The sequence below is a fragment of the Colias philodice genome, chromosome 20 (assembly GCF_061535455.1).
Source record: "Colias philodice isolate Cphi_HAF_F1 chromosome 20, ilColPhil1 Martin Lab GWU primary, whole genome shotgun sequence".
Classification (NCBI taxonomy): domain Eukaryota; kingdom Metazoa; phylum Arthropoda; class Insecta; order Lepidoptera; family Pieridae; genus Colias; species Colias philodice.
In genome coordinates, this window is record NC_143105.1 from 2,323,297 (window position 1) to 2,339,409 (window position 16,113).

Here is a 16,113-nt window from a genome sequence, read left to right on the forward strand (position 1 = left end):
ACAAACAAACAAACTCTTCAGCTTTATAATATTAGTATAGATTACATAATAGAAAGGTTACAAGATTAACATTACAAAAAAACGGCTAAATGCGAGTCGGACTCGCGCACGAAGGGTTCCGTACCATTAAAATGTTCTGCCAGTTAAAAGTAACCGAGCGTAAATTTTAATAAATATATACAAGACTTACAAAATAAACATTATACTCCTTTTTATGCAGTTGTGTAAAATTTTAATATAATAAAGATTAATTCTCATCTCATTTCAAATTATACTTAGAAAAATATTTTTTTATCGACGTTCAACTTAAAAGCAGTCCGTCACTAAGAAAGTCGTAAAAATTTACGACCTTTTAAGCGACGAGTTTTTAAATTCAACTCTATCAATAAGTTCATAAAGATTAAATTTGAATTTCTCTTCAAGATAGTCTCGCTACATCACTTTATAGTCTCGTGGGGAGTGCGGTTCAATATCGCGTTCTAAATTCAACTTTATCGCTTAGTTCATAAAGATTAAATTTGTATATTTTCTCTTCAAGATAGTCTCGCTACATCGCTTTATAGTCTCGTGGGGAATGCGGTTCAATATCGCGTTTTAAATTCAACTTTATCTCTTAGTTCATAAAGATTAAATTTGTATATTTTCTTTCCATGATAGTCTCGTGAGGCCGCATCAATGATCAAGTAAACACATGACTCGATTATTTGTCTTGATCATATCGCTAAACGATACATCGACGATTATTAGAAATTGCATTTAATTAGAAATGTACGTTAAAAAAATAAAAAAATATACACAAATGAAAGGTTATTCCATCTTTTTTAATATTCGACATGTTTGAATTGCTTCTGCAAGAATTGACAGTGCAAAACGGCATTTTTAGCGGAGCACTCGCAGACGTCCTTTCGATGTTTTACGAATACGCAGAGTGTTCGAAATCGATTACGCAAGTAGTTTTTATGAAAGCATAAGATTTTTCGATTCGAATAATCTTATACCTCGGCAAAAGGGGAAACGCCTGCGTGTGTTATCCATTACTTATTGATCTAAGGCTGTATATAATAACACGTGCTTCCAAACAAATGCAATATTTTAAATGCTCATTTTTATATTGTTTTATCATTAACATTATAATCAATTACAACAGCTAATACGACCAAAATACAAATAATATCTAACACAATATCCAAAATATATTTTGAAAAAATCACCGATTTTTTTATTAATCCTTTAAGTACGTAAAGCGGAAGCGTTAACAATTTGCAAAATACTTTTTTTATATTGCCATATAAAAATATTTTTTATCTATATTTTTGTTATTATCTGTGCATATGAATCAGATGTTGATATTTGACAAACGCAATGGCGGCAAGTTCTTTGCAGAACTCTTCTAAAACGATCAGGCTCTCCACTAGTTGATTGTGTTCCCCGCTGAAAATAAAGTTTCAATTATTTTTATATATTTTTTCAAAAACACCAATAGTATGTGATGAGGAACAGTCAAATACACAATCTAAAAAAATAAGGACAACACCATGGACGTATAAAAAAAGACGGACGGAGTATCGCCTAAACATTGAGTGAAGCCTAGTAATGGCGGTGACACATCCATGTTGCCATGGCAACACTATGGCAACAGCTGTCCTGATGACAATGGCGGCTGTATTTTTTTCTACAAATTTTGCTGTAGTAATTTTGTCATTAAAACATAAAAGAAATAACTTGCTTCCCTGTGGAATGTAATCCTTTGTGTTTTGTTATTTAAAATTGTACTGTTGCGACACCATTTAACCACGCAAGACGGCATTTTAAATATTTTTTGTGAAACAGTGACGCAGTTAATCAGTCGGTAGTTCACGACGTAATGGCGGCCGACTAGCTTACTATGGTGAGAGTGTGTGCGTGTTCATTGTCTTTACACGATCGCTAGCTTACTACGGTGGCTTCACGTTGTTTGTTCGTAAAACGGCGTCCGTCTTTTTTTATACGTCCATGGACAACACATATAGCTAATAACAAAGTAGTAACTTAACCTTAACTTTCATCATTTAAACAATCTCGATTTCCAAAGATTATAAAATTCATTCTGACTTACGATACCAAAAATGGAGTTATTTTCTTACTATTAAAGGTATTTTCGAAAACAAACATGCAAGCCACACTGACATGACATCCATTAATTTTTGATACGATACAAGATAAAAATTATTTATTTGGATTATGTATTTTAAGAAAACTAACCTTTCATCATAGCTAGGATCTTCGCTCATGAGCTGCAATCTTGTATTTTCAATGATTTTCTTGTAATTCTTCAATCTTGGTATTTCCATGGTTAATCGTTTAGCTACCTCTTGCATCGTCTTAAACAACGTGCGAGTGTTCTTAGCGACTGGTAAATTCGGATTCAAGAAATATTCATGTAAATTCGGATGTGGCAGAAGAGCCAACTTTGATATTATAGACGTAAGGTGCAAATTCACTTGATACGGCTGATCTGGCATCCGCGATAACAGCGTTAAGAGCATCTTCAAAAAAGGTCCTTCGTCAAAATCTTCATCAACATTCGATTGTACTTCATGCCCGCGTAATACTAAAGTTTGGGAAAATTTCCGTTTCTTATCTGTACTGTTATCTGTCACTACGCAAATGTCATATTTTTTATCTGCATCACTCGTGTCACTTTTGACATCTACATTATCTGTATTTAGATGACATTTGTTTGTAGGATTTGTTTTATCTGTGCACGAACTGGTCGACGCTGTTGAATGGGATCTTTGATATTGAATATTGTCTAGTTTGTTCGTGTGTTTTTTGCTTTCTGTTACGTGTAAAGTATCGAAAGCGTCTAAATGTATGTCTGCTTCTGGTCGACTATCGTAGCTGTGTGTAGAACTGGCTGTATTGTCCATCCAGTTGGGTTCAGTGGGCCAATGGTATGACGCTGTTATGTCCAGCCAGAGCTGCGAAATTTACTAGACTATAGCATAGATAGCATAGACACATAGAAGAAAGTGAAATGGGAAAACTCAATTTAGATTGAAAATTCGCCATCGTGATGACTTCTACGTGAATATTAAAATTGTTTATTATTATGATTAGATTAAAATAGTTCATCTATTTTTGAAACATCATCTGCATTTATTCTGATTTTTTACCCTTAATTTACTCCTGATCCCATATTATGATTTTAGGAATACTAAATCCTAAGATCCTAAGGTCCTAAGACCTTTCTTGATAATGAATTAAAATAACCTCAGAAAGCTCTTATTCTTCTGTAACCCATCCCCCTATATATTAAACACAAAGCTGTGAAACAGTTGCTATTAAAACCGCAAATTTAAACTTAGTAATTACTTAATTTAAGAACTTATTTTTTCTCAATTCATAGTTTTTTTCCCCCGAATCTATACTTAACATTATGAAGCTGAAGAGTTTGTTTGAACGCGCTAATCTCGGGAACTACAGGTCCGAATTGAAAAATTCTTTCGGTGTTAGATAGCACACTTATCGAGGAAGGGTATAGGCTATATATCGTCTCGCTAAAATTAACAGGAGAGAAGCAATTCGGGTGAAACCGCGGAGCACAGCTAGTTACCTGATAATGCCTCTGCGCGTCATGTATATAGTGCTCGTAGTCCGCGCCGACCGGGTCGGAGAGCAGTGCTCGCGGCAGAACCAACAGGAAACTGTAACGGACGGGGACAATGAAACACGTGTTTGCTTTTAAACGTTTAATGCAGAAAAATTACAAAAAATCATTGAGGTATTATTATAGAGAGGACACCACGAACAAAATCTGTGCAACAAGCGCGGCGGCGCGGGCCGGCTAGTGAGTCATACACTTTGTAGATATTCAGCCTCATATTACTAATAAATTAAAACCAATCAATATAACAAATAAATATTGTTTATCTTATTAAAAAAAATATGAATAAAATTATCAATTAAAACCAATCAATGTAACAAAAAAAATGGCTTGAGACGATTGCCTCTAACTCGTGTTACAAATAGTGTAGTAGCGATGTCCTCTCTAGTACGTAGTACATAGTAACTCAATGAAAAAAAAATACATGTCTTTACAGAAACTTAAAGAGAAGAAATAGGTACCTATGCCTAATTTTCGCAAAAAATGAAAATATACATATAGGCTAGTTAAATGCAGGCTTGCTTTTGATAAATCCTTAAATCGATTTGGAGATCTATCTTCCAAATCGATTAAACGATTAAAATAACCTTGCATGATGCAGCGGCAGGATTATTTTGGCGGCGTAGCAGCGGAAATTTTGTTGGAATATTATTTTTTTAAATTAAAAACTAAAATGAACGTATTTGTGTGTATATTTAATTCTATTACTTATAGTATTAACTAAAAAAAATGGACTGGACAAAATGGACTAGATATTTTTTCAGACCACAATATACCTTTTTCGAATACAGTTTAAAGGAGCAAGTCACAAATTGTGCTTTCAAACAAATAACAATGATATTATCATCCTACCGCGTAACCGCAAAAATATGCTTGCCAGACCATCATAATAAGTTTTTTCGTATTAAAATATACAAGAGCCTGTTTTAGAATGTCCACAATAAAACAGTGAAGAAACCTAACCACATGGTAAACTTTAGCCAACGTAAAATCTACACTCTGTATATGTATAGTAAAGATAAACAGTGCGAACAGGCACAAGAAAGAAGGTAATATTTGAAAAAAAAGTGCACAGAAAACATTCAGAAAAGTCAGATTTTTTATTTCAGTATATGAAACAATATTTTAAGTCCATATCACTTATTTTATGCGATTAGACACTAATAATTATATAATTATAATAACTAAATCTTAACCTAACATTGCACCATATTATTTTTAATATATTAACGATATTTGAATAAAAATACTTTTATGGAAGTCATTTTTTACATTATATACACGCAGACAATAATTATTTTCCGCAAAATAAATTTAAATAAAATATGGCGAATACTATGAAGTAGGTAAAAAAAAGTTTTTGAGCAAAATTCCTTTGGAAAAAAATTAATCTCGATTATTTACAGATCTCATATGGCTCTATTAATTCAATAATTAAATAAAAACATATAAAAATGCAAAAATACTTATACCTAATAATATACGAGATCTATCAAAAGATTCCTTGGCCAAAATATAGTTATAGGCAAACGAAATTTCTCACAAAAAAAATATATTTATTAATTTTTAGACCATAAATATACACAGAAAAAAAACATACCGGCCGAATTGATAACCTCCTCCTTTTTTGAAGTCGGTTAAAAAGCAACTACCACTAGTATCTAAATCTATAAAGATGAAGGACTGACTATTTTATTGGTGTATATTATATCCTAGTTTTTTTAGTACCCTTCCAAATGTGTTTAGTTATAAATAAATACATTATGAGCTTATTTCTTGAATTTATATTTTTGGTTTTATGGCATTCAAATGCTTTATAAATTTATAGCTTATTTCTTACTAAATCAATTAAACATTTTAATACAGTGGTTCTAACATTTAAACTAATATATTTTAAAAACTAAAAACTAAATATTATTAAAATTAGTTTGCATGCATACATATAAATATTTTAATTAAATTGAAACACCCTGCAAATATTTTTGTGACAATTATTATTTTTGGATTATTTTTAGCACAGGTTAGTAAAACATAAATTATTATGACAATATTTGATATGTTAAACAAAAGTTTTAATGTTATTTTTAATACTAATTGTTAGGTGTAGCCTTTGTATTCTCTAGCTCCATAATTTCTTCGATTCGTGTTTTAAGCCGTAAGAGTCGCCTAGAATATGAAATTTGTTGTTAATTATTTTATTTATATTTTTAGTATTAGGATAACGTTAACGTTTAAATTATGTAAAAGTGATTAGTTATAGAGATTTAAATTGATATTTAATATATTATAATATAATAAGGAAATTACATAAATGTATAAGAATAAATAAAGAAGTGAAAACGACGAAGACGAAACGGAAGATGTCGCGGGAAAGAGAGAACATTAATATTGTATATTCATTAGACCCAGTAGTTATAGTTATGTTATTTTTATCCACCAATTAATAAGATTTTCTAGTATGTTACTTTTTAAATATAGATATACTAGCGGTCCGCCCCGGCTTCGCCCGTGGTACATTTGAAAAATAGATGTTGGCCGATTCCCAGACTTACCCGATATGCACAGAAAATTTCATGAGAATCGGTCCACCCGTTTCGGAGGAGTATGCAGACTAACATTGTGACACGAGAATTTTATATATAAGAAGTAATTTCTTCTAGATAAGCGAAGCAAAACCAATACTTCCAACAAAAAGCCTTGCGCCTACTGAAGTACTCATATCTCCATCTTTTCTATTTCTACCAAAATAATAAATTTAATTTAACTACCTACCTATTACTTAAAAAAAGAGCGTGTGTGCCGAGCACACGTGTCAGAAGTGAAACTTCTTTGACACGATTCAAAGATACCAAAATTTTGCGCGACCTTGAAATTTTACTCTTAACGCGCCTAAAGAAGTTTCACCTCAATAATTATTTCAAACTACCCACATACCTATTTATAACTCGATGTATGTTTTCCACATTCTCGCCTTGTTCCTTACTATCCAGACCCTCGTGAGACAGAATGTCGCTTATTTGTTCATTGATTGCGTCCTCATGTTCTAGTTGTTTCATCGCCTCTCTGGAAATTGGAAATTGAACTTTATGTGGTTGTGATAGAATACATTTTGTATGTGGACTAGTTAAGTTACTAGTTTCTTCTAACATCATCGTTTCGGATCCCCTTCTGTCTCGTGCCCCGTGCCACTCGTACCCTGTGCCCCGTGCTACTTTGTACCCTGTGCCCCGTGCCAATTTGTACCCGGTGACCCGTGTCACTGTGTACCCTGTGTCCCGTGCCCCGAGCCAGTGTGTACCCTGTACCCCGTGCCACTATGTACCCTGTGCCTCGTGCCACTATGTACCCTATGTCACTATGTACCCCGTGTCACCCTGTACCCTGTACCCTATCCCCCTTATTCCCCATCCCGCACCTGTTCCAGTCCCGCTCGCGGCGGAAGGACACATCGTTGAGGCGGTCCCGCTCGTCGCTGTCGACGCGCGGCGCGGCCCCGCACAGGTACCCGCGGGACACAACCCGGGACACAACTATGCGGTCCATGCTGTGTTCTGTACCCCGCTCTATTATCGTCTGTGGACGATGTACATTCACCTTTATGTCATTGACATACTATAAACTATACGAAACTCACAATCACGTTTTAAAATTGTCCAAACTAAAAATCTACTGTAGGCAGACTTGCGAATTAAATTAGGCGGAGTTTTCTAATAAGCGATACAATATACTTTGAACATTATTGCCACGAAATAAACTCATAATATTATACAATGCCTGTAGTACTATTTTGACGACACTTTAAAGCCATTTATGATATCCAACTAAACGCATAATGTCTTATTTAAAAGTTATAAGAAATGTCCGAATGCCGCCGTATAATATTCATTATAGGGCGAGACTAACACCTTATGTCGTGACAGTAATGTTCAAAGTCTATTGAATCGCTCATTAGAAAAATCTCTCTAATACATGCATAAGCAGACTTTTGCTTCGGACAATTTTTGGTAGTGATTGTGAGTCTGGATGACCATCAATAACGAAAAAAACAAGAAAAAATTTTCACATCACATTTTCACAAAAAGAATTCACATGACGATTGACAAATATGTATTTGAAGAATTTCAAGAATAGAAAAAATTCCAAACGGTACCCTTCGCTTTATAATAGCGACAAAACAAAACTTTTTTTGCAATTTCTTTAATTGCATTTAATTTACAACATCAGTAAAAGAATTTTTAACAAAAAAAAATAATTCTGTTATACCTGTTCTGTTAGATTTACCTCAAAGAACCGCAGTGTCTCTAAAGAGAGATCGTAATCATCAGTAAGGCAGTTATTTATGAGCGTCAGTAACAGAGGCCATTCCGACACCTCTCCATCTCCGACCAACCAGTTACTGAACTCTAAAAGAAAAAGATAATGCTTTTGGAATTGAGATTTATTATCTATGTTATGCTGTCTGTTATAGGCAAAGTATGATGTCTATATTCAAATTATTAATATCGCACATTCACACCAATATTACGAAGTGAGTCTTTGTTTTTTGTTTATGACAAAATTTACTCGACAATTGGAAAAATTTCGACACTTTCCAGAATGTTCTAAATCTAGAAGGTTCCACAACATTCTAGAAGGACCGAGAACTCACCACTGATCAGGTCTGTGGAGTCGATGACCCGCAAGCACTTGGCCAGCAGAGCGGTTGTAAGTGCCGTGTGCTGGTGACGGCACTTTGCTGACTCCGGCACTAACCAACTTTCGACACTTTCTAGAAAGTTCGAGCGGAATGTGCGGGCTAGGTGCGACGCGATTGTTGGGTGGCATTCCTGCATGAATAATGTTTGTTTCAGAAGAAAAATAAAATGTAGTTAAATTATTTTCTATACTAATATTACTAACAGTTATAAGACCGCTTAAATTTGTCAATATTTTTTTTTATTGTTTTTAATTTTGCCAATTAAAACATGTTCTTTTTTTTTCAATCAAAATAAATGTTGTCTTACCTTCATCAATGTATCACAGTAATCGAGCCATGAAAAGAAAGTAGTCAATTCTCTGTACCCGTGGAATTTGTTGTAGCCCTTATCACCAAAATCTTGAGCTACATACCTGAAAATGATAAATAAAATGTACAATGTTTCTCAAAGCTATGAAACATTATTGAGTGACTTTATTTTCATAGTTAAAATCATATTAATATGTGCTTTTATCAAAGTAATAAAGAGTAAAATCCAACTACCCTCAACTCATGAAATATCATATTTGTGGGGAATCACATGAAATATCACAAATACGATTCGAAATGAATAGAAAAAAATGTGAATGTGAGACGCAAAAACGGGTTCTAATACAATGAATTACGAGCAAAATTGGAAAATATTTGCATTTAATGTCATGACTTTTCTTAACAATTTTTCCCAGACTTTCCCTTCAGAAAAACTCACGCCCAAGTGATATTCAAGTGGTCGACATCACTGGGGTCCACGTCACTCGGTATGGCCCGGTACTTGGCGCACAGTTTGTCCACAATCGTCTCGCAGCACGGACTACAGCTGGTCACCAGGTTGGCTATATCGTCCTCTGGGAGCGAGGATACTATCATGATACCCTCACAAGCACGGAGGACCACTTGGTTATCCTAGAAATTATCATTAATTAAATGTTTTTTCGTAGGCCATAATCTATAATGTACGTTATAATCAGAAAAACTGCAAAATACCGATAACTTGGTACATCTATACCAATAATGAAATTGGAGTGTCTGTTTTTAATATTGAAATAACCGAGTACTAAATACACAGTACATATACCAAAATAGTAATTTTTACAATTTTTGTCTGTCTGTCTGGTCTGTTTGGCTAATCTCAGGCATGGCTGGACCGATTTTGACGGGATTTCACTAATGGATAGCTGTTATTAAAAGGTACTCCTTAAGCTATTTTTTATACCGATATTCCGACAAGAACATTAGGATTAAAAGGAAAAACTCATTCACGCGCGCGAGTGAAACCGCGGCACGCAGCTAGTATGTAAGTAACACTATGTAGTATGTACATTGAAATGATGCTAATCGAACAACAAAAATCTATAAATATTCATTATACAGAATCAATAAATAGAAATAAAATAAATATATAAAAAGTATTTCACATACTCACAGCACTATTCAAATACGACAATAACAAATCAATCAAGAGAAATTTATCATTATCATCGTACACAGTCTTCTGACTCTTCAACGAGCCATTATCGTCCACAACTGAACTGTTTGGTGTTGTATCTTCCTTACTCCTAACTATCGCCACACTACGCAACGGTGGTGTCATATCTACATCGAATAAAGGATTCTTCTTTGGCGTACTTAATTTCCGTTTCAACGGTATTAGCTTCTGTATATCTTCAGGTATCGATAGTAAAGTGGCTTTATCTTCAACGAATGGAGTTGTGAATATGTTTGCTAGACCTGGCTCTTTTCTGACAAGGCCACATAGAGTTAAGAGGAGTTCTACTTCTTCTTTCTCTGTTGGGGACGCTGGGTTTTCGTTGCATTGTACTAACATTCTCTGAAATTATTCAGAATTATTTTAGATACATATTCAACAACATTTATAATTTATTTAATGTCATAGATTAAATACATATAATCCGTAAGTTTATATGTATTTAATCATATCAATATATAATCCATAGTAATTTGTTTTTAATACTCGCATTCAAATGTTAAAAATAAGATAAAATTTCAATGCCATGTATTATATTCAACACAAGTTAATTATTAACCATAGGCTTCTATCATACAATAAGAAGATGGACACAGTGTTTAATCTTCAATAATTTGCTGTATTACAATACACATAAATATTACACATTTGCATCCAACTTAAACTCACTTAACTTCTTTTAGAAGCGTTTTTGAATCGTCACAATACACAAAAATAATAATTTACCATAAAATACATAAAATAATTCTCACCTGCAACGGTCTATAAACATGAGCGCTATTAATACACGGACGTTGCGTTCGTCTCAACAACGTGGTAGCTAGTGTTAGGGCCATCGCCCTTGCTCCAGGCGGCCGATCAGCTACCGCAAGTACAGCTAGAGCGTCTAACACTCCTATTGATCTTTGTACTACTGCTTCTAGGCATGGTCCTACTGTACCGCCCTGTTGTTCTTTCTCCTCATCGACTATAAGCTGTCGGAAATTGTATCTTGTAAAAAAATACTATGAATGTAATTTTAGATAAGGTAAAAAAATAGACATTTATAATATGGTTTATTAATTATACTTAATGTATTTTTAACCAACTTTAAAAAATGGAGGAGGTTCTCTCTCTCTTTTTATTTTTATGTATGTACACTGATTTGGCCGATGTTTCTGAACTTATTTACGTGATTTTTATTTTGTTGGATGCCGAATTGTTTCGAAATAGTCCCATAAAAAAATTATTTGGGTAGACCCAATAGTTTTTATTTTATGAGCATTTTGGTCAGTTTTCGATGACTTAATTGAAATCTTATCCTCTACGGTCTGTCCTCCCTGGTCGGTTTTGGTTTGGTGTTCGTTGTTCGTTGTTCGTTGTTCGATGTTCGTTGTTCGTTGTTCGTTGTTCGTTGTTCGTTGTTCGTTGTTCGATGTTCGATGTTCGTTGTTCGTTGTTCGTTGTTCGTTGTTCGTTGTTCGTTGTTCGTTGTTCGTTGTTCGTTGTTCGTTGTTCGTTGTTCGTTGTTCGTTGTTCGTTGTTCGTTGTTCGTTGTTCGTTGTTCGTTGTTCGTTGTTCGTTGTTCGTTGTTCGTTGTTCGTTGTTCGTTGTTCGTTGTTCGTTGTTCGTTGTTCGTTGTTCGTTGTTCGTTGTTCGTTGTTCGTGTTTGTGTTTGTTCACATTCACATTCACATTCACATTGTTCGTTGTTCGTTGTTCGTTGTTCGTTGTTCGTTGTTCGATGTTCGTTGTTCGTCTTTGTGTTTGTGTTTGTGTATGTTCACATTCACATTCACATTCACATTCACATTGTTCGTTGTTCGTTGTTCGTTGTTCGTTGTTCGTTGTTCGATGTTCGATGTTCGATGTTCGATGTTCGATGTTCGATGTTCGTTGTTCGTTGTTCGTTGTTCGTTGTTCGTTGTTCGTTGTTCGTTGTTCGTTGTTCGTTGTTCGTTGTTCGTTGTTCGTTGTTCGTTGTTCGTTGTTCGTTGTTCGTTGTTCGTTGTTCGTTGTTCGTTGTTCGTTGTTCGTTGTTCGTTGTTCGTTGTTCGTTGTTCGTTGTTCGTTGTTCGTTGTTCGTTGTTCGTTGTTCGTTGTTCGTTGTTCGTTGTTCGTTGTTCGTTGTTCGTGTTTGTGTTTGTTCACATTCACATTCACATTCACATTGTTCGTTGTTCGATGTTCGATGTTCGATGTTCGTTGTTCGTCTTTGTGTATGTTCACATTCACATTCACATTCACATTCACATTGTTCGATGTTCAATGTTCAATGTTCAATGTTCGTTGTTCGTTGTTCGTTGTTCGTTGTTCGTTGTTCGTTGTTCGTTGTCCGTTGTCCGTTGTCCGTTGTCCGTTGTCCGTTGTCCGTTGTCCGTTGTCCGTTGTCCGTTGTCCGTTGTCCGTTGTCCGTTGTCCGTTGTCCGTTGTCCGTTGTCCGTTGTCCGTTGTCCGTTGTCCGTTGTCCGTTGTCCGTTGTTCGTTGTTCGTTGTTCGTTGTTCGTTGTTCGTGTTTGTGTTTGTGTATGTTCACATTCACATTCACATTGTTCGTTGTTCGTTGTTCGTTGTTCGTTGTTCGTTGTTCGATGTTCGTTGTTCCTCTTTGTGTTTGTGTTTGTGTATGTTCACATTCACATTCACATTCACATTCACATTCACATTCACATTGTTCGATGTTCAATGTTCAATGTTCAATGTTCGTTGTTCGTTGTTCGTTGTTCGTTGTTCGTTGTTCGATGTTCTATGTTCTATGTTCTATGTTCTATGTTCTATGTTCTATGTTCTATGTTCTATGTTCGATGTTCGATGTTCGATGTTCGATGTTCGATGTTCGATGTTCGATGTTCGATGTTCGATGTTCGATGTTCGATGTTCGATGTTCGTTGTTCGTTGTTCGTTGTTCGTTGTTCGTTGTTCGTTGTTCGTTGTTCGTTGTTCGTTGTTCGTTGTTCGTTGTTCGTTGTTCGTTGTTCGTTGTTCGTTGTTCGTTGTTCGTTGTTCGTTGTTCGTTGTTCGTTGTTCGTTGTTCGTTGTTCGTTGTTCGTTGTTCGTTGTTCGTTGTTCGTTGTTCGTTGTTCGTTGTTCGTTGTTCGTTGTTCGTTGTTCGTTGTTCGTTGTTCGTTGTTCGTTGTTCGTTGTTCGTTGTTCGTTGTTCGTTGTTCGTTGTTCGTTGTTCGTTGTTCGTTGTTCGTTGTTCGTTGTTCGTTGTTCGTTGTTCGTTGTTCGTTGTTCGTTGTTCGTTGTTCGTTGTTCGTTGTTCGTTGTTCGTTGTTCGTTGTTCGTTGTTCGTTGTTCGTTGTTCGTTGTTCGTTGTTCGTTGTTCGTTGTTCGTTGTTCGTTGTTCGTTGTTCGTTGTTCGTTGTTCGTTGTTCGTTGTTCGTTGTTCGTTGTTCGTTGTTCGTTGTTCGTTGTTCGTTGTTCGTTGTTCGTTGTTCGTTGTTCGTTGTTCGTTGTTCGTTGTTCGTTGTTCGTTGTTCGTTGTTCGTTGTTCGTTGTTCGTTGTTCGTTGTTCGTTGTTCGTTGTTCGTTGTTGAGACATTTTTAATTCCAGCACTAATTTTTAAGAAAATAGCATTCTAACAAAACAAATGTTTAAAAATTGAAGGACATTTTCGTTTTTACTATTATATTTTGAGGGTACTTTACAAAAAAAGAGCGTGTGCTCCGAACCCACGCGTCAGGAGTGAAACTTCCTTGGCGTGATTCAAAGATACCTTCGCCAATATTCAATTATATTATATTCATTCATATTAATTATATTAAATTATTTTCATAAAACTAAAAGAAGAAAACGAAATCAGCAAAAGTGGGTGAAAAACTGGCTTACAAAAGTATATTTGTAAGCCAGTTTATCCCACGTAAATTTGGTGAAGGAGTTACGTGAAGAGAAGGAAGACTTGCGTAATTACACTAATTATTTAAGGATGCCTGAGCCGTTATATGATGAACTTTTGTACTTAGTAACACCTATTATAGCTAGTAAAATTTCAAACATGTTGGATCGTCAACGAACTTACTCGACGGTTTTTAAGTACGCGTACTTGGGGTGATACACGAGCGAAAAAGGTCGTTGAGCCACAAGTTCGCGTACTTACTCTCACGTCTATCACCCCTTTTACATTAATATTATATCGTCACAATCTATAACAATATTAATTACATCACACTTAACTATCACTAAAGATTACTATTAAAGCAGATCTACTTCATAGTAATTATTTAATTTAACATTGAAGACTTATAAATGTCTCGGATAGAATCTCTGTTTTAAATATAATTCTATAAATTAAATCTATCATTATATATGCCCCAATTATATTAATCAATAAAGAAGGCACATCTATATAATATTGTAGTTTGTACCTTACACTTCACAGGATGTTATTTATATCTTATATGATATCAATAAAAATCTATGAATTTTAATAGAATATACATTCATATTTCTTATTAGTATGATACTTCTTATTGGTATAATACCTTTGTAAAGAAAAATCAATCTAAATTAGGATAAAATCACCTGGAACATTTGGTGCAAGTGATGTGGCACTCTTGTATCCTCAATATGTACTTTACTGCTTTCATCATAATTTTGATAAAAATTTAATATCATCTTCCAGTGGTATTCAAAGTCTTCATAACGGGACGCCGGCGGAGCTAACTACAAAAGAAAAACGAAGATTTATGTTTTCATTAAACTAGTTTTAAAATAAATATCATAGCTAAATTCGATTTTAAATAATGTGTCACGATAAATAGGTATAACCAAGGTTACACTTTAATGATAATATTCAGATGTGAAAAAGTAATTTGAATTTAAATTAGGACATGCAAAATAACTAGCGGATCATAACAATATGTTTATAACAATTTTATGGGTGCTATATACATTTTCTTTTCAAATCTAAGTTCAAATTCTATAAAACTATACCTTGAATTAAGATAAAATAAATAATGCTATCATATGATTGTATAATTAGCTAATATTTTTACACTTACTACGTCCGCAGCGGTTTGCAGTACGTCTGAAAATCTGCTTAACATTTTAAGTGATTACGATGTACGTCGAATCAACACATATTTACAAAAAAGAACAAATTTAATGCTTGATTTACTATTTGATATCGGTATATCTATTATCTATTTGTTGTAATGAATAAATTAACAATTTGCAGTAATCAATGCGAAACCATGTTCAATATTTATTAATGATTGTCAAGTTGTCAACAGTCAACACTCAACGTCAACTTTTTAATGTCAAATTACATGTTGAAGTTGAAAATTCATGTAGTGATGTACCCAGAAGAAGAATACTTTTACCCAGTAGAAATAAATACTCTTTGTCTTCCACAAGGTGAATAGACGACCTGGTCCGAGTGGCAGGGAGCTGCTGGATGCAGGCCGCCGGTGACCGGGCGTGGTGGAAAACCTTGAGGGAGGCCTTTGTCCATCAGTGGACGTCCCACGGCTAACACGACGACGACGTACGGTCTGTTTTTGACCCTTTTTTTAAGTAGAAATTGAGCACATTGCAATAATTAAGTATAGGCTGGTTCTAACTCTAACCCACATAATTAACCTACCTTGACCGTAACTGGTCTCTGACTATATAGTTATCTGTGGTAAGTTGGTAACTGGCAAGAAGCTTATATCTTATACACTGGAGCAACACTGGAGATTTCGGTATGAACATTTGACGTGTAACAAGAAAATATTGCCCAGTTGTTGTGTTTTATCACTTTCACACCTACCTTGGTATTGCCACTGTTAATACGAAGTTTTCCCAAGTCTACTATGTATGCTGTAATATTCTGTGCAAAAGGTTAGTTTTTGTACATGAGTTTGTTGATAAATTGCCAACAACGTCATTCAAAACCATTGTTGGATTAGACAATTATTATTTATGCTGAATAAATTAAGTATCTGAGCCAATCATTAAAAAGTCACACTCCCTGATAATGGGTAGTCACCATAATAAAATTATAGCAACTCTCGGTTTGACAATATGGCATATGTGTCAAAAAAATATTTTACAAAAATAAAGAATATATTGTATTGTGCAAAATGGCAGAAGTGTTTGGAAACCAAATTCTGGCCTATAATTTCACAGGCAAGTGTATATTTACGTTATTTATAATATTCCTCAATACTCCTGCATTTACCTGTTTAGAATCATTTTAATGGCAAAAATCGTCAAATTTATCATCATTTTATGAAGCAATCATGTTAAATAAGTTCTTTTCCTAATACTTTCATCATTTT

General features: G+C 34.6%; 1 protein-coding gene across 1 annotated transcript; it reads right to left on the bottom strand.

Moving 5' to 3' along the window:
- Positions 1–1,069: 1,069 nt before the first annotated feature.
- Positions 1,070–15,070, bottom strand: LOC149479297 (FHF complex subunit HOOK interacting protein 2A-like). The gene is made up of 13 exons (XM_089708147.1): positions 14,851–15,070; positions 14,372–14,512; positions 10,620–10,841; positions 9,805–10,209; positions 9,091–9,284; positions 8,650–8,755; positions 8,295–8,472; positions 7,928–8,049; positions 7,062–7,219; positions 6,581–6,709; positions 3,596–3,686; positions 2,242–2,960; positions 1,070–1,431 (listed from the first exon to the last, which is right to left on the bottom strand). The coding sequence occupies exons 1-13, from the start codon at positions 14,893–14,895 to the stop codon at positions 1,320–1,322; spliced, it is 2,622 nt and encodes an 873-aa protein (XP_089564273.1). The 5' UTR covers positions 14,896–15,070; the 3' UTR covers positions 1,070–1,319.
- Between the last annotated feature and the right edge of the window lie 1,043 nt (positions 15,071–16,113).